Source organism: Callorhinus ursinus, unplaced genomic scaffold, assembly GCF_003265705.2.
Source record: "Callorhinus ursinus isolate GAN/ISIS: 27379988/994484 unplaced genomic scaffold, GSC_fseal_2.0 scaffold2, whole genome shotgun sequence".
Lineage (NCBI taxonomy): Eukaryota > Metazoa > Chordata > Mammalia > Carnivora > Otariidae > Callorhinus > Callorhinus ursinus.
In genome coordinates, this window is record NW_027397064.1 from 32,188,599 (window position 1) to 32,206,629 (window position 18,031).

Sequence of the window (18,031 nt, forward strand, 5' to 3'; positions counted from 1 at the left end):
GGATTGAGGGAATTAGGTATAGGATGGGAATTTATGTTCTGAAGTTCTTATTGTCCTATAGTCTCACCAATACTGGGTATTATCATTAAAAATAAATTTTGTCCACTTGATATTGGTCATTTGTTGAAATAGTAAAGTTTGAATGTTTTATGTTTATCAATCATTATTTCTTTATTCACTAATTGATTCAATAAACATTCATTGAATGTGTCTGCTATACCTCCAAGCTATTGCAAATACTAAAATAAATGAGGCCTGGTCCCTGCCCTCTGGTAGCTCATGGTTTAGTGTGCAAAGGTAACTTGCGAAAAGAAATGATTATAATACAAATGAGATAAAAACCTTCCTAGAGGTAAACGTAAGGAACTGTAGCACATAGGGCGTGGGATAATGGTGGGAGGAACATAAAGTTGGGTCACAGCAAATTTATTGATATGGGCTCACTAAGCAGAGATTCTGCATTTAATTTAGCAGATTAGGGGGTTAGAAAAGACGTGATTTGGTTGTTTGGTTGCAGAAACATGAACCAAAAGATGCCCACTTGGGTGGATTGGAAGTGCCAGACCTGCCTTGGTTTAATGTAGAAGGAAGGTGTTCAAAGGGTTAGAGAGATGGTGATGTTGGTCTGGATTTGTTTTTAAGACCTACTCACTCACCCTGGGAGTTTGCACCTTTTCACCATTTACACCTTTCACCATTACTGTGAGAAGTAAATGTGTGAGGGGAGCCCCACCCTTGAAGAGCTCTGTGATTGTTCTTCTCTATTAGGCAGACCTTACAGTGGGAACTGCAGTCACTGAACTGGGAAACCTAAATGCAATGGGAGTGTGGCATCCTGAAGTGGCAGAGCCCAGTGATGGCGCCACCACCTAAGGCAAGATGGCCGTGGTCACTGTAGCGGACAGTAGAATAGTTTGACTCACGAAGACCTATAGCATTGGCTAGTTGATCATGATGTTCCTAGAAATATATAAGAAGCCTCATCAATTCTTACTTAATCTGTATAAGCAGAAAAGTTCTAGGTGATAAAAACAGAGTCATAGCTCCTCAGTCAGTTCCCAGATTTGAGCCAGTTTGCAGACCCAAAAGCCTTCGAATGAAGGGGAGGCTTGGTCCCCTTAAGGAGAGACGCTAGTATGCTGACAAAAATTTCTAAGGTTAATCTTTCTCCCAGCTTTCCCAAAAGGGAAGGAGAGCCTTTTACCAGGGTAATTATGCATTAGGGAAAAGGAAATAACCAGACCTTTCAGAGACTACTGGACACTCGCTCTAAACTGACACTAGTTCCAGAAGATCCAAACGTCACTGTTGTCCACCAGTCAGACTAGGGACTTATGGAGGACAGGTGATCAATGGAGGTTTAAACCCATCCTGTGATTATTTCCCCAGTTCCAGATTGCATATTTGGAATCAACACACTTAGCAGTAGATGAATCCCTACATTGGTTCCCTGACCTGTGGACCAAGGGATATTCTGGTGGGAAAGGCCAAATGGAAACCACTAGAGAGCTACCTCCACCTAAGAAAATTGTAAGCCAAAAGCAATACCACATTCATGGGAGGATTGCAGAGATGGGTGCCATTATCAAGGACTTGAAAGATGCAGGGGTGGTGATGCCCATCATATCTCCATTTAGCTCACTTATTTTGGCCTGTGCATAAGACAGAGCTTGGAGAGTGATAGTAGATTGTTGTAAGCTTAACCAGGCAGTGATTCCAGTTGCAGCCACTGTACCAAATGTGGTTTCATTGCTTGAGCAAATTAACACATCCTCTGGTACTTGGTATGCAACTCTTGATCTGGCAAATGCTATTTTCCTCATATAAAAACCATCAGAAGTAGTTTCTTTCAGCTGGTAAGGCCAAGTGAGACACATTCACTGTCTTACCTCAGGTATATCAACTTCTCCAGCCCTGTGTCATTAATTTAGTTCACAGGAATTTTTTTTTTTTTAAGATTTATTCATTTTAAAGAGAGAGCATGAGCAGGGGGAGGAGCAGAGGGAGAGGGAGAGAAAAAGTCCCAAGCAGACTCCACACTGAGCACAGAGCCCGACACAGGGCTCAATCCCAGGACCCTGAGATCATGACCTGAGATGAAACTAAGAGTTGGATTCTTAACCAACTGAGCCACCCAGGTGCCCTATAGTTTACAGGAATCTTGATTGCCTTTCCCTTATACAAGATATTACACAGGTCCATTACAGTGATGACCATTATGCTTACTGGACCTAGTGAACAGGAAATAGCAACTAATCTAGACTTCTGATAGGACATTTGCATGTCAGAGCGTGGGAAGACTTCTGACAAAAATTCAGGGGTCTTCTACCTCATTGAAATTTTGAGGATCCCCTGGTATGGGGATTGTCAAGATAATCCTGCTAAGGTGAAGGATAAGTTGTATCTGGCCCCTCCTACAACCAAAACAGAGGCACAACACCCGGTGGGCCTTTTTGGATTTTGGAGATAACTTGCTCCTTATTTGGGTGTGCTACTCTGGCCCATTTACCAAGTGACCTGAAAAAAATATATATTTATATAGCAAATATATTTTCTTCCCTCTCATATTTCTTTATCATGTAACAAAAGGTATATTGACTTTATATTGTAATATTTAAGTATTGTTAAACTTACAGCATACTACTTAAGTTTCAGGATATTAAGATGAGTAAACATCACCCAAAGACTTTATATCCTTCTCTGGGGAAGGGGCTAGTGAGTTTTTGGTTGTATGCAGGATAGTTATATCATGTTAGGTGGAATTATGACCTGTTATTCTCATTTGGAGATTAAATATGTTTTAAAGAGATGCTTATGGGTGCCAGGTTGACAAGGGGTGGGTGGACTTGTGATGATTAATTTCACGTGTCAACTTGACTGGGCCATAGAATAACGATTTGTATCTAAAGATTGGGAGAGAGGTCTGGGCTCAAACACTTTCTACTTCTCTTTAGAATTTCAGGTCCTTATCCCCTTTCCCATCCCTGCTGCCCATCTTAGTAGTAAAATTATTCAATAGAGCACTTCTGTCAGGATTTTTGACCTTTGTCTTCTTTCCTAGCTCTACCCTCTGATGGTCTCAGGTAGACAGGTGAACTTACAGTCTAAAAGAGAGAATGATTCAAATGTGATAGCGACCACTGATTTTAGAAGTGTGCTTTTGTTTTGATCGCCGTATTTAACATTATAACCATTTTGCAGAAATGTTATTACACCACAACCAATAGAATATCCAGCATTCCTATCCCCAGACCTGAATGTTACTGTTGGGATGCCAGCTGTAGTGCCCCAATCCAACCAGCCATCCGTAGTGAGACTTGAAAAACTTCAGCAACAACCTCGAGAAAGGTATGTATGTATGTATAAATCAATCAATCAAAAACCAACACAACTAAAACAATCTTCATCTTATTTATGTGTTAGTGGTACATTAATTTTTTTTGGGGGGGGGGACATGGGCTTTAGGTATTTGTTTAGAAAAGTCAATGTCTAGTGCCCCTGTAATGCATATGGTGGTTCACTTTGTATAAGTCCTTTAAACTATCTGCACTCTTTTTCATTCTTTTTTCTTTTTGCTCTTCTGATTGGATGAATTCCTTTGCCCTGTCTTTGAGTTTGCCAATCCTTTCTTCCACATCATCTAGTGCTTTTGAATTATTCAGTCCAGTTATTGTGTTCTTTAGCTCTATGATTTCTGTTTGGTACTTTCTTATATTTTGTATCTCTTTGTTGCAATTCTTATTTTGTTCACGAATTTCTTTCTTGACCTCAATGCACATCATTATGACCATGATTTTGAATTTTTTTTCTTTTTTAAGATTATTTATTTATTAGAGAGAGAGAGAAGAGTGAGCAAGAACACAAGTGGGGCAGGGGGAGAGGCAGAGGGAGAGGGAGAAGCGGGATCCCTGCTCAGCAGGCTTGATCCCAGGACCCCGGGATCATGATCTGAGCCAAAGGCAGACACTTAACCGACTGAGCCACTCAGGCACCCCTCAGTATTTTGAATTCTTTATCAGGTAGGTAAATCACTTATCTCTATTTCATTATGGTCTGTTTCTGGAGTTTTTCTTATTTATTTGTTTGGAACTTAATGTTTCTGGAGTTTTATCTTGCTACTCTGTTCTGTTCTCTTTCTTCCTTTACCATCACTCTCTGTATTGGTTTCTGAGCACTAGATGAAACTGTCACCTTTCCTAGCCTTGATGAAGTGGTCTCATGTAGGAAATGAACCTCATCAATGAGCCCAGCCCAAGCTCTTGGCTGTCTCTTAAACCTTTGTGATTGTGCAAGCTGCTTTCCTTTTTTCTTGGTGGCTTCCAGTTGTTGAGAGTGTGTCAAGATTTGTCAGTATCCCAAGAGGAAGATCTCAGCATCTAGACTCAGGCTGACTGGAAGTTGAACCTCCAGGCAGCTGCTGGGAAGGTATGTAGCTAGAGCCCTTCCATGGAGAAACCAGGAGATGGGCTTTCTTGCCTGCTCCCTTTGTGCCCGGCCTGGGGGTATAGCCATTGGGGTGGAAGTCATTCCTGCACCCATTAAGAACTGATTCTTTGTGTGCTGAAGTTCTGTGGGACTGGTGAATCCAAACCCCATTGGCTATGACAGCTAAACTGTCTAAGGGCCCATCTCTTTGGCAATGGTCACAAAGTCTGGGGTGCCAGATGTCTGTATAAGCTCCTTCCAGGGAGATACTTATGATTTGGATTGGGCTAGAGGGAGGAGGAGATAGTGTCTGCTGGCTTCCACAGGTCTCTAAGAAGGATTACAGTCAACCCCTGGATGCATACTAAATTAGGAGCCTGACCTCCAGATAACAGCTTTTAAAGAATGCAGTGGGCCTCTTTTGGAGAATAACTGGGAGATGAGCTTATTTTTGCACTGTTCCTTCTGTGCTGAGCCCTGGGCAGATAGCATGGTAAGTCAGAGCAAACCTGTTAAAAACTTTTATTTTTCTGTAGCCTTGTGGGTCTTGTGGGCACAAGCTGTCTTAGCTTTCAGAAATAGGTGTTTTGGGGGCCTGTCCTCAGATGGGAGTCTTGAAAGGTGGGGTGCCGTATGTGTTGTCTAACCCTTTTTTTCCTCCGGGAGATGCTGGGAGTTGAGGGTTCTGTCCCAATTGTAGGGCACTGTGCCAGGGGTGGGGTTTATAGTATTTGCCTCATCCTTTCCACCTTGTTTTGATGTGGGTATTTTCTAATTTGCATGATGTGTAGGAGTTGCTCAGCTTATTTCTAGATTTCTTTTAGAGAGAATTGCTCTTTGTATAACCATAGGTACTGTACATACATGGGAGGAGGTGAGTTCAGGAGCCTCCTCACCATCTTGAACTGGAAATTGCAAATTTCTTTAATGTCTTGCCTAATAGTACACAACTGGATCCTCATAACGGCTTCTGCATCCAAACAGAGCAGCTCCAGCTGCAGAACCTTGACTTATCTGGCTCACAGTGACAGTGACAGCCACTGCTCTGATTTCCCTCCTGGAGCTTCACCAGCTGATCACCTTCTTCCTAGCGAAATGGGTCCCAGTGAGTCATCTTGTCACTGTGTTCACTTACTCCACATGTATTTTTCTTGCATGCTTTCAGAGTCTAGGGTTGTTATTCGGCTCCTTATTCTTTCTTCTTATAACTACTTTGGAATTTGGCACTGATAGTTTTCTGTTGCTTAGTTTTATATGGAATTAATTTTCCTGATTTTTTATTTTTTTTAACTTTTTTAAATTTTTATTGTTATGTTAATCACCATATATCACATCATTTGTTTTGGTGTACTGTTCCATGATTCATTGTTTGTTTTTCCTGATTTTTTTAAATAGGAGATTTGGTTTAGAGAGCTTCTTGAGTTTCACAGAACTCCCACTATTGATGCTTTCATTTGGTGTTTAAAAATATGAGTTGCTTTCTAAAATTTTCTGGGGCTGTGCCTTGGACTAGAAACCTGGTTGGTCAGTTTTGAGCATTCACAGTGGTTAGACTGTTCCAGTCCTTTTATGTTTACCATGAATCTTTTGTACTCATTTGCTATTGGAATGAGCAAAACCTCCCAGTTTCAACTGCTTTTCTCAAATTGGCCTGCTGTAATTTCCCATCCATGACTACCTGTTGGCTATTTTGGGGTTTTCTTATTTTCAGGTCCTTCAGATGCCGCCCCCCCCAGTTTATTTTAAGATTTATTTATTTAGAGAGTCCGAGCAGGGAGAGTAGGGGCAGAGGGAGAGAAATCCAGTCAGACTCTCTGCTGAGTGCAGAACTCCCCTAGGGCTCAATCCCAGGACCCTGAGATCATGACCCGAGTTGAAATGAAGAATTGGATGCTCAACCAGCTAAGCCACCCAGGCACTCCCAGATGCCCCTTTTATGCCTGTTGCTTTCTGACATATATACACTGATACCTTAAAGGTCTTATGTATATGTTTTGGGGTTCATAGAAATGCCTTGTCACATGATTGTGTTGTAAATGTTGCCCATAGGTTCTTGGGTTTGCTACTGAGCTACTCTTTTTATGTAGAGATTTGAGAAGATTCAAAAACTACGCTACCCCTGCTGGCCTCCTCTTCTAGAATTTCCCCCTTTTGTTAAACTTTCATATTTATAATAATTTATCTGTAGCATCATTTGGGAGAATTTATTTAAACATTCATGCCTACAAATAACAATTTTTTATCCCTAGTGCTTATTCTTTAATTTTGTTTTCTTGACCTACTATGCTAGCTAGAAGCTCCAGTCAATATCTGATATAAATGGCAAGGGTGTACATCCTTGTTTTGTTCATGATCTTTAAAGGCTACACCTCTAGCATTTAATAGTTAAGAGCATATACTTATATATGTTTTTAATATATAGATATGCTATACCAGGTTAAGTAAATTATTCCACTTTGTTCCTAGTTTTCTAAGTTTCTTTAAAATCATAAATGGATGTTGGATTTTGCCAAATGTTTTTTCTCTTTTAATCAGTTAAATTGTATTTATGTTTTCTAATGTCAGTGTCAAAATATCCTTGTATACCTGGGATAAATCTAACTTGTTTATGATATATTATCTTTTTTCTATACTACTGGATTTTTTTGTATTAAAATTATATTTTTAACATTTGCATCTATGTTCATGAATGAGATTAGACTAATTTCCTTTTTTTATAATGTCCTTCTTAGGGTTTATCATCAAGGTAATAGTGTCCTCACAAAATAAATTGGGAAACATTCCCTCTTTTCTATTTAATTCTTGTCAGTTACATCTTTAGACGACCAAAACCTTTTGAAATTTCTTGGATTAGAAGCTAAATTCCTACTTTTTCTTTTTTCTGTTGCAGAAAATATCATGAATATATTAGGTAATTTATAAAATATATATATAAGTTTAAATGAGACCAATATATATTGAATAACTTCTAAAACATGTATGTATAGCTTAAATAAAAATAATAAGACTGATGCCTAGATATTTATGATTCAGGTTAAGAAATACAACAGCGGGGCACCTGGGTGGCTCAGTTGATTAAGCTTCTGACTCTTGGTTTTGGCTCAAGTCGTGATCTTAGAGTCTTGAAATTGAGCCCTGCAAGGGGTTCCATGCTCAGCGTGGAGTCTGCTTGAGATTCTCTCCCTCTCCCTCCCCCTCTGCCCCTTCCCCCACTTGCATGCTCTCTTTCTCAAACAAACAAACAAAATCTTTCAAAAAATAAAAGAAATACAACATCACAATATTGGATTCCTAGCCATAGCAGTCACACAATGAAAAGAAATGCATCCAAGTTGACAAGGAAGAAGTAAAACTATCACTCTTTGCAGATGACATGATACTTCATATAGAAAATCCAAAAGACTCCACCAAAAATTGTTAGAATTGATACATGAATTCAGTAAATTAGCAGGATGCAAAAATTAATATACAGAAATCTGTTGCATTCCATACACCAATAATGAAGCAGCAGAAAGAGACATCGAGAAATCAATCCCATTTACGATTGCACCAGAAACCATGAGATACTTAGGAATAAACCTAACCAAAGAGGTAAAAGACCTGTACTCCGTGAAAACTATAAAACACTGATGAAAGAAAATGAAGATGAAACAAATAAATTGAAAAACATTCCATGTTCATGGATCAGAAGAATGAATATTGTTAAAATGTCTATGCTACCCAAAGCAATCTACACATTTAATGCAATCCCTATAAAATACTAACAGCATTTTTCACAGAGCTAGAACAAACAGTCCTCAAATTCGTATGGAACCACAAAAGACCCCAAATAGCCAAAGCAACTTTCAAAAAGAAAAGCAAAGTTGGAGGCATCACGATTCTAGACTTGAAGTTATCTTACAAAGTTGTAGTGATCAAGAGAGTATGGTACTGGCACAAAAACAGACACATAGATCAATGGAACAGAATAGAGAGCCCCGAGATGAACCTACAACTATATGGTCAGTTAATCTTCGACAAAGCAGGAAAGAATATCCAATGGAAAAAAGACAGTCTCTTCAACAAATAGTGTTGGGAAAATTGGACAGCAACGTGCAAAAGAATGAAATGGGATCATTTTCTTAAACCTATACACAAAAATAAATTCAAAATGGATTAGAAGCCTAAGTGTGAGACAGGAATCCATTAAAATCCTAGAGGAGAACACAGGCAGTAACCTCTATTACGTTGGTCATACCAACTTCTTACTAGATATGTCTCCTGATGCAAGGGAAACAAATGCAAAAATAAACTATTGGGACTTCATCAAGATAAAAACCTCCTGTGCAGCAAAGGAAAGAGTCAACAAAACTAAAAGGCCACCTACTGAATGGGAGAAGATATTTACAAATGACATATATCTGATAAAGTGTTAGTATCCAAAATCTATAAAGAACTTATCAGACTCAACACCCTAAAACCAAATAATCCAGTTAAGAAATGGGCAGAAGACCTGAATAGACACTCTTCCAAAGAAGACATACAGATGGCTAACAGACGTGAAAAAATGCTCAACATCACTCATCATCAGGGAAATACAAATCAAAACTACAATGAGGTATCACCTCCCATTTGTCAGAATGGCTAAAATTAACAACACAAGAAACAACAGGTGTTGGCAAGGTTGTGGAATAAAGGGCAATTTGCTTACACTGTTGGTGGGAATGCAAACTAGTACAGCTATTTTGGAAAACAGTATGGAGTTTCCTCAAAAAATTAAAAGTAAACTACCCTATGATCCAGCAATTACACTACTAGGTATTTACCCAAAGATTACAAAAATACTAATTCAAAGGGATACATGCACCCCAATGTTTATAGCATTATTAACAATAGAAATTATGGAAAGAGCCCAAAAGTCCACTGACGAATGGATAAAGAAATCTTGCCATTTGCAACAACATGGATGGAGCTAGAGAGTATTATGGTAAGCACAATAAATCAGAGAAAGACAAATACCATATGATCTCACTCATATGTGGAATTTAAGAAATTCATAGGGGGGAAAAGAGAGACAAACCAAGAAACAGCTTCTTAACTGGAAAGAACAAACTGATGGTTAGCAGAAGGGAGCTGGAGTGGGGGGGGGCGTTAAATAACTGATGGGTATTAAGGGGGCATTTGTGATGAGCACTGGGTGTTGTATGGAAGTGTTGAATCACTAAATTGTACACCTGAAACTATTACTACACTGTATCTTAACTGGAATTTAAATAAAAACTTAAAAAAAATAGAACATCATCAATATAAAAAATGTGCTTTGTGTGCCCTTATGAGAGTCCATCTTTTCCCCAACCCATCCTTTGGTAACCACTGCCCTGACTTTTTTTTTTTTTTAATTTTACTTTATTATGTTATGTTAATCACCATACATTACATCATTAGTTTTTGATGTAGTGTTCTATGATTCATTGTTGGCGTATAACACCCAGTGTTATACGTGCCCTCTTTAATACCCATCACCAGGCTAACCCATCCCCCCACCCCCTCCTCTCTAGAACCCTCAGTTTCTCATAGTTCATAGTCTCTCATGGTTCGTCTCCCCCTCCGATTTCCCCCCTTCATTTTTCCCTTCCTACTATCTTCTTCTTCTTCTTTTTTTAACGACATATAATGTATTATTTGTTTCAGAGGTATGGGTCTGTGATTCATCAGTCTTACACAATTCACAGTGCTCACCCTCCCAATGTCTGTCACCCAGCCACCCCATCCCTCCCACCCCCCACCACTCCAGCAACCCTCAGTTTGTTTCCTGAGATTAAGAATTCCTCATATCAGTGAGATCATATGATACATGTGTTTCTCTGATTGACTTATTTTGTTTAGCATAATACCCTCTAGTTCCATCCATGGCATTGCAAATGGCAAGATCTCATTCCTTTTGATGGCTGCATAATATTCCATTGTATATATATACCACATCTACTTTATCCATTCATCTGTTGATGGACATCTTGGCTCTTTCCATAGTTTGATTATTGTGGACATTGCTGCTATAAACTTTGGGGTGCAAGTACACCTTCGGATCACTACATTTGTATCTTTGGGATAAATACCCAGTAGTGCAATTGTTTGGTCATACGGCAGTTCTGTTTTCAACTTTTTGAGGACCCTCCGTACTGTTTTCCAGAGCGGCTGCACCAGCTTGCATTCCCACCAACAGTGTAGGAGGGTTCCCCTTTCTCTGCATCCTCACCAACATCTGTCGTTTCCTGACTTAATTTCAGCCATTCTGACTGGTGTGAGGCAGTATCTCATTGAGGTTTTGATTTGGATTTCCCTGATGCCAAGCCATGTTGAGCACTTTTTCATGTGTCTGTTGGCCATTTGGATGTCTTCTTTGGAAAAATGTCTGTTCATGTCTTCTGCCTATTTCTTGATTGGAATAGTTGTTCTTTGGGTGTTGAGTTTGATAAGTTCTTTATAGATTTTGGATACTAGCCCTTTATCTGATATGTCATTTGCAAATATCTTCTCCCATTCTGTTGGTTGTCTTTTGGTTTCGTTGACTGTTTCCTTTGCTGTGCAAAAGCTTTTTATCTTGATGAAGTCCCGATAGTTCATTTTTGCCCTTGCTTCCCTTGCCTTTGGCAATGTTTCTAGGAAGAAGTTGCTGCGGCTGAGGTCGAAGAGGTTGCTGCCTGTGTTCTCCTCTAGGATTTTGATGGACTCCTGTCTCACATTTAGGTCTTTTATCCATTTTGAGTCTATTTTTGTATGTGGTGTAAGGAAATGGTCCAGTTTCATTCTTCTGAATGTGGCTGTCCAATTTTCAGAGACTGTCTTTTTTCCATTGGACATTCTTTCCTGCTTTGTCGAAGATTAGTTGACCTTAGAGTTGAGGGTCAATTTCTGGGCTCTCTATTCTGTTCCATTGATCGATGTGTCTGTTTTTGTGCCAGTACCATACTGTCTTGATGATGACAGCTTTGTAATAGAGCTTGAAGTCCAGAATTGTGATGCCACCAGCTTTGCTTTTCTTTTTCAACATTCCTCTGGCTATTCAGGGTCTTTTCTGGTACCATATAAATTTTAGGATTATTTGTTCCATTTCTTTGAAAAAAGTGGATGGTATTTTGATAGGAATTACATTAAATGTGTAGATTGCTCTAGGTAGCATTGACATCTTCACAACATTTGTTCTTCCAATCCATGAGCATGGAACATTTTTCCATTTCTTTGTCTCTTCCTCAATTTCTTTTATGAGTATTTTATAGTTTTCTGAGTACAGATTCTTTGCCTCTTGGGTTAGATTTATTCCTAGGTATCTTACGGTTTTGGGTGCAATTGTAAATGGGATCAACTCCTTAATTTCTCTTTCTTCTGTCTTGGTGGTGGTGTATAGGAATGCCACTGAGTTCTGTGCATTGATTTTATATCCTGCTACTTTACTGAATTTCTGTATGAGTTCTGGCAGTTTTGGGGTGGAGTCTTTTGGGTTTTCTACATAAAGTATCATATCATCTGCAAAGAATGAGAATTTGATGACTTCTTTGCTGATTTGGATGCCTTTTATTTCTTTTTGTTGACTGATTGCTGTGGCTAGGACTTCTAGTACTATGTTGAATAGCAGTGGTGATAGTGGACATCCCTGCCGTGTCCCTGACCTTAGGGGGAAAGCTCTCAGTTTTTCCCCATTGAGAATGATATTCACTGTGGGTTTTTCATAGATGGCCTTTATGATATTGAGTCACGTACCTTCTATCCCTACACACTGAAGTTTTAATCCAGAAAGGATGCTGTACTTTGTCAAGTGCTTTTTCTGCATCTACTGAGAGGATCATATGGTTCTTGTTCTTTCTTTTATTAATGCATTGTATCACATTGATTGATTTGTGGATGTTGAACCAACCTTCCAGCCCAGGAAAAAATCCCACTTGGTCGTGGTGAATAATCCTTTTGATGTACTGTTGGATCCTATTGGCTAGTATTTTGGTGAGAATTTTTGCATCCATGTTCATCAGGGATATTGGTCTGTAATTCTCCCTTTTGATGGGGTCTTTGTCTGATTTTGGGATCAAGGTAATGCTGGCCTCATAAAATGAGTTTGGAAGTTTTCTTTCCCTTTCTAGTTTTTGGAACAGTTTCAGAAGAATTGGTATTAATTCTTCTTTAAATGTTTGGTAGAATTCCCCTGGGAAGCCATCTGGACCTGGGCTTTTGTTGGGAGATTTTTGATGACTGCTTCAATTTCCTTAGTGGTTATAGGTCTGTTCAGGTTTTCTCTTTCTTCCTGGTTCAGTTTTGGTAGTTGATACCTCTCTAGGAATACACCCATTTCTTCCAGGTTATCTAATTTGCTGGCATAGAGTTGCTCATAATACGTTCTTATACTTGTTTGTATTTCTTTGGTGTTGGTTGTGATCTCTCCTCTTTCATTCATGATTTTGTTGATTTGGGTCATTTCTCTTTTCTTTTTGATAAGTCTGGCCAGGGGTTTATCAATCTTGTTAATTCTTTCAAAGAACCAGCTCCTCATTTCGTTGATCTGTTCTACTGTTCTTTTGGTTTCTATTTCATTGATTTCTGCTCTGATCTTTACGATTTCTCTTCTCCTGCTGGGTTTAGGCTTTATTTGCTGTTCTTTCTCCAGCTCCTTTTGGTGTAGGGTTAGGTTGTGTATTTGAGACCTGTCTTGTTTCTTGAGAAAGGCTTGTATTGCTATATATTTTCCTGTTAGGACTGCCTTTACTGTATCCCAAAGATTTTGAACAGTTGTGTTTTCATTTTCATTTGTTTCCATGAATTTTTTAAGTTCTTCTTTAATTTCCTGGTTGACCCACTCATTCTTTAGTAGGATGCTCTTTAGCCTCCATGTATTTGAGTTCTTTCCGACTTTCCTCTTGTGATGGAGTTCTAGTTTCAAAGCACTGTGGTCCAAAAATATGGAGGGAATGAGCCCAATCTTTTGGTACCGGCTGAGACCTGATTTGTGACCTAGGATGTGATCTCTTCTGGAGAATGTTCCATGGGCACTAGAGAAGAATGTGTATTCTGTTGCTTTGGGATGGAATGTTCTGAATATATCTCTGAAGTCCATTTGGTCCAGTGTGTCATTTAAAGTCTTTATTTCCTTGTTGATCTTTTGCTTAGATGATCTGTCCATTTCAATGAGGTGGGTTTTAAAGTCCCCTACTGTTACTGTATTGTTGTCAGTGTGTTTCTTTGATTTTGTTATTAATTGGCTTATATAATTGGCTGCTCCCATGTTAGGGGCATAGATATTTATAATTGTTAGATCTTGTTGGATAGACCCTTTAAGTATGATATAGTGTCCTTCCTCATCTCTTATTAGAGTCTTTGGTTTAAAATCTAATTTGTCTGATATAAGGATTGCCACCCCAGCTTTCTTTTGATGTCCATTAGCATGGTAAATGGTTTTTCCACCCCCTCACTTTCAATCTGGAGGTGTCTTTGGGTCTAAAGTGAGTCTCTTGCAGACAGCATATTGATGGGTCTTGTTTTTTTATCTAGTCTCTTACCCTGTGTCTTTTGATTGGGGCATTTAGCCCATTTACATTCAAGGTAACTATTGAAAGATATGAATTTAGTGCCATTGTATTGCCTGCAAGGTAACTGTTACTGTATATTGTCTTTGTTCCTTTCTGGTCCATGTTACTTTTAGGCTCTCTCTTTGCTTAGAGGACCCCTTTCAATATTTCTTGTAGGGCTGGTTTCATGTTTGCAAATTCTTTTAGTTTTTATTTGTCCTGAAAACTTTTTGTCTCTCCTTCTATTTTCAATGACAGCCTAGCTGGATATAGTATTCTTGGCTGCATATTTTTCTCATTTAGTGCTCTGAAGATCTCATGCCAGTCCTTTCTGGCCTGCCAGGTCTCTGTGGATAGGTCTGTTGCCAATCTAATGTTTTACCATTGTAGGTTATAGACCTCTTGTCCCAAGCTGCTTTCAGGATTTTCTCTTTGTCTCTTAGACTTGTAAGTTTTACTATTAGATGTCAGGGTGTTGACCTATTTTTATTAATTTTGAGAGGGGTTCTCTGTGCCTTCTGGATTTTGATGCCTGTTTCCTTCCCCAAATTAGGGAAGTTCTCTGCTATAATTTGCTCCAGTATACCTTCTGCTCCCTCTCTCTTTCTTCTTCTTCTGGGATCTCAATTATTCTAATATTGTTTCATCTTGTGGTTTCACTTATCTCTTGAATTCTGCCCTTGTGATCCAGTAGTTGTTTATCTCTCTTTTTCTCAGCTTCTTTATTCTCCATCATTTGGTCTTCTATATTACTAATTCTCTCTTCTGCCTCATTTATCCTAGCAGTTAGAGCCTCCATTTTGATTGCACCTCATTAATAGCCTTTTTGGTTTCAACTTGGTTAGATTGTAGTTCTTTTATTTCTCCAGAAAGTGTTTCTCTAGCATCTTCCATGCTTTTTTTCAAGCCCATCCAGTATCTTTATAATCGTCATTCTGAACTCTAATTCCAACATCTTTGTTGGAATGTGTGTATTGATTAGGTGCCTGGCAGTTGGTACTGCCTCTTGTTCTTCTTTTTTTTTTTTTTTTTTTGAGCTGAGTTTTTCTGTCTTGTCATTTTGTCCAGAGGAGAATAGATGAATGAGAGAACAAAATGCTAACAGGGTAACAGTGACCCCAGAACAATATACACCAAACAAATCAGAAGAGACCGAAACTGGGGGGAAAGAAAGAAAAAAGAAAGAAAAAGCAAAAAGAATATGATCAAATATGATCAGACTGGTGCATAGATCAGTGCCGCACACTAGATTTTGGGTGTATTTTGGTCTGTTAGAAGAAACGAAATTTTAAAGAAAAACTTGTACAAAAATCAGGGTAAATATGAAGGGATGGAATATGACTGTAAAGATGAAATTATAAAAGATTTTATAAAAGGAATTGATAAGTTGGTTGAAAAAAAAGAGAAATTAAAAAATTAAAAGGGAGAGAATGGGATCACACAGGAGACTAGAACAAAGCCATACACTAGAGATTCAGGGTATATTTTGAAACTTTATCCCAAAATTTTAAAGCAAGAACAACTTATAAATATACCAAAAATAAGGTTAACTACAATGAAGGGATAGAATATGACTCTAAAAATGAAAAATAAAAAATTTTTAAAAGAGGGATTGATAAGATGTTGGTTCAAAAAGGGGAAAAAGAAAAATTTTAAAAAATACAAAAAGAAAAAAGAAAATTAAAAAAAATTAACTTTGAAAGACTAAAGAATCATGGGGAAAAAGGCATGAATTCTATGTGCAGTACTCCCCTAGCGCTGGAGTTCTGCCCTTCTCATTGATCGGTAAACTTGGTCTTGGCTGGCTGTTCTTGCTGATCTTCTGGAGGAGGGGCCTTTTGCCATGGTTCTCAAATGTCTTTGCTCGAGGCAGAATTGCCCCGCCCTTGCCGGGTCCAGGCTAAGTAATCTGCTTGGGTTTGCTCTCGGGAGCTTTCATTCCCTGCAAGCTTTCTGTTTGGCTTTGAAGGATTAGAGTGAAAATGGCGGCCTCCCAATCTCCACCCCAGAGGAGCTGAGAACTTGGGGCCCCACTCCTCAGTGCGCCCCCAGAGAAAAGCAGTCAATCACTCCTATCTCCCCAGTCTCCGGCCACACTCCGTGCTCACCTGGCCTGTGACTGAGCATTTCTATCTCTGGCACCCAACTCGGTGTGGAGTCTATAAACCCAGCAGATCCCTGTGGTGCGCTCCCACGCTCCTGCTCCCAGGGGAGGAAGAGGAGTCCCCCTGGATCTGCCGCTTGTTGTGTCCTTGCTGGAAGAGCAGTGGCCCGACTGTGCCGCAGATCACCATTTATGGCAACCCTGAGCTGAGAGCCTGCGCCTTGGCTCCATCTCTGCAGCCGGCTTCCCCGCTCCGATACCTGGAAGTTGTGCTGCACTCAGTCACCCTCGGTCTTTCTGTGACCTCGAGAGTCCTACCCCCTGCTTAGCCACTGGAGCGATGTCCCTCAGTGGAGCAGACTTCTAAAAGTTCCGATTTTGTGCTCTGCTGCTCTATCACTTGCTGGTAGCGGCTGACGGAGGCCCCCGCCCCGCCCCGCCCCAGCCGCTCTCTATCCTCCCAAATATCGCCTCGGATTCACTTCTCCACACGTCTTACCTTCCAGCAAGTGGTTGCTTTTCTGTTCAGAGAGTTGCTGCTATTCTTTTCTTGGATCTCCTGTTGAGTTCGTAGGTGTTCAGGATGGTTTGATCCCTATCTAGCTTAATTCCTGGGACCAGACAAAATTTAGGTCTCCTACTCCTCTGCCATCTTGCTCCTCCCCCTCCTACTGCCCTGACTTTTGTTGGAATCATTCCTTTTCTTTTGTGTCCTTAAACAATATATTGCTGGTTTGCCTCTCTTAGAAAATTTTATAAGTGGATCATACTGAATGTATTCTCTTGTGAATCATACCATATATGTTCTTCTGTCACTTTTTAAATGTATAACTCATTTCTTTCTTTAGGCTGGAAAAAATGAAAAAAGAATATAGAAATCTGAATACATGGATTGAAAAAGCTAGCTATTTAGAAGGAGTTCTTACCCCAAAATTGGCCCATAGCGAACATAAGGTAATTAACATAATACATTCTCCATATATAACTTCTAATACTTTTTATTTTAAAAAGATTATAATAAAAGTGGTGATGATATTGCTTATTCTTGATATACAAAATGCTGTTCATGGCTCATGTACTTTCGTATTTTGCTAATGTGACATTTGATAAATATTGACTAATAATTTGTAAGATTTAGTTTTTTAACAGCTTTAAGATATAATTCACCTATTCAAATATACAGTTCAGTGGTCTTTAGTATATTCACAGAGTTGTATGTCCATTGCTATGATCAATTTTCAGATATTCTCATTAGCCCCGAAAGAAACTCCTACCCCTTAACCAAACCTTCCAGAATCCCCATTCTCTAGACAATAACTAGTCTACTTTCTGTTTCTATAGATTTGCTTATTCTAAACATTCCATTTGAGTGGAATCGTACAATATACAGTTCTTTGTGACTTTTGCTTCTTTCACTTAGCATAGGGTTTTCAAGGTTCATCCCCATACAATGGGGATGAACAAAATATCAATACTTTTTTTTTTAAGAGTTTATTTATTTATTCATGAGAGACAGAGGGAGAGAGAGAGAGAAGCAGAGGGAGAAGCAGGCTCCCAAGGAGCAGGGAGCCTGATGCGGGACTCGATCCCAGGACCCTGGGATCATGACCTGAGCCGAAGGCAGACGCTTAACCATCTGAGCCACCCAGGCGCCCAATACTTTGTTTCTTTTTACTGCCAAATAATATTCCACTATATGGATATGTACCACGTTTTGTTTATCCTCATCAGTTGGTGGACATTTGGGTTGTTTCAACTTTTTAGCTATCATGAATAATGCTGTGAACATTCATGTGCAGGTTTTTATGTGAGTGTATGTTTGTAATTCTCTTGGGTATATACCTAGGAGTAGGATTTTTGGATCATACAGTAGTTCCCTCTTTAACTTTTTCAGGAACATCAAACTGTTTTCTTTTTCTTTTCTTTTTTTTTTTTTAAGATTTTATTTATTTATTTGAAAGAGAGAGCACGA

The 18,031-nt window shown here is 39.2% G+C and overlaps 1 protein-coding gene across 19 annotated transcripts in view; it reads left to right on the forward strand.

Annotated features, from left to right (window-relative positions):
* The window catches only part of C2CD6 (C2 calcium dependent domain containing 6), a 146,015-nt gene that overhangs the window by 46,705 nt on the left and 81,279 nt on the right, over nt 1-18,031 (forward strand). For all 19 annotated transcript variants that reach the window (XR_012374626.1, XR_012374631.1, XR_012374628.1 and 16 more), the window contains 2 exons: nt 3,202-3,348; nt 16,908-17,013. Coding sequence is in view for 11 of the 19 variants with exons in the window: in XM_073880073.1 (XP_073736174.1) it covers nt 3,202-3,348; nt 16,908-17,013 (253 nt within the window). In the remaining 8 variants the exon portion in view is untranslated. The remainder of the gene's footprint in view (nt 1-3,201; nt 3,349-16,907; nt 17,014-18,031) is intronic.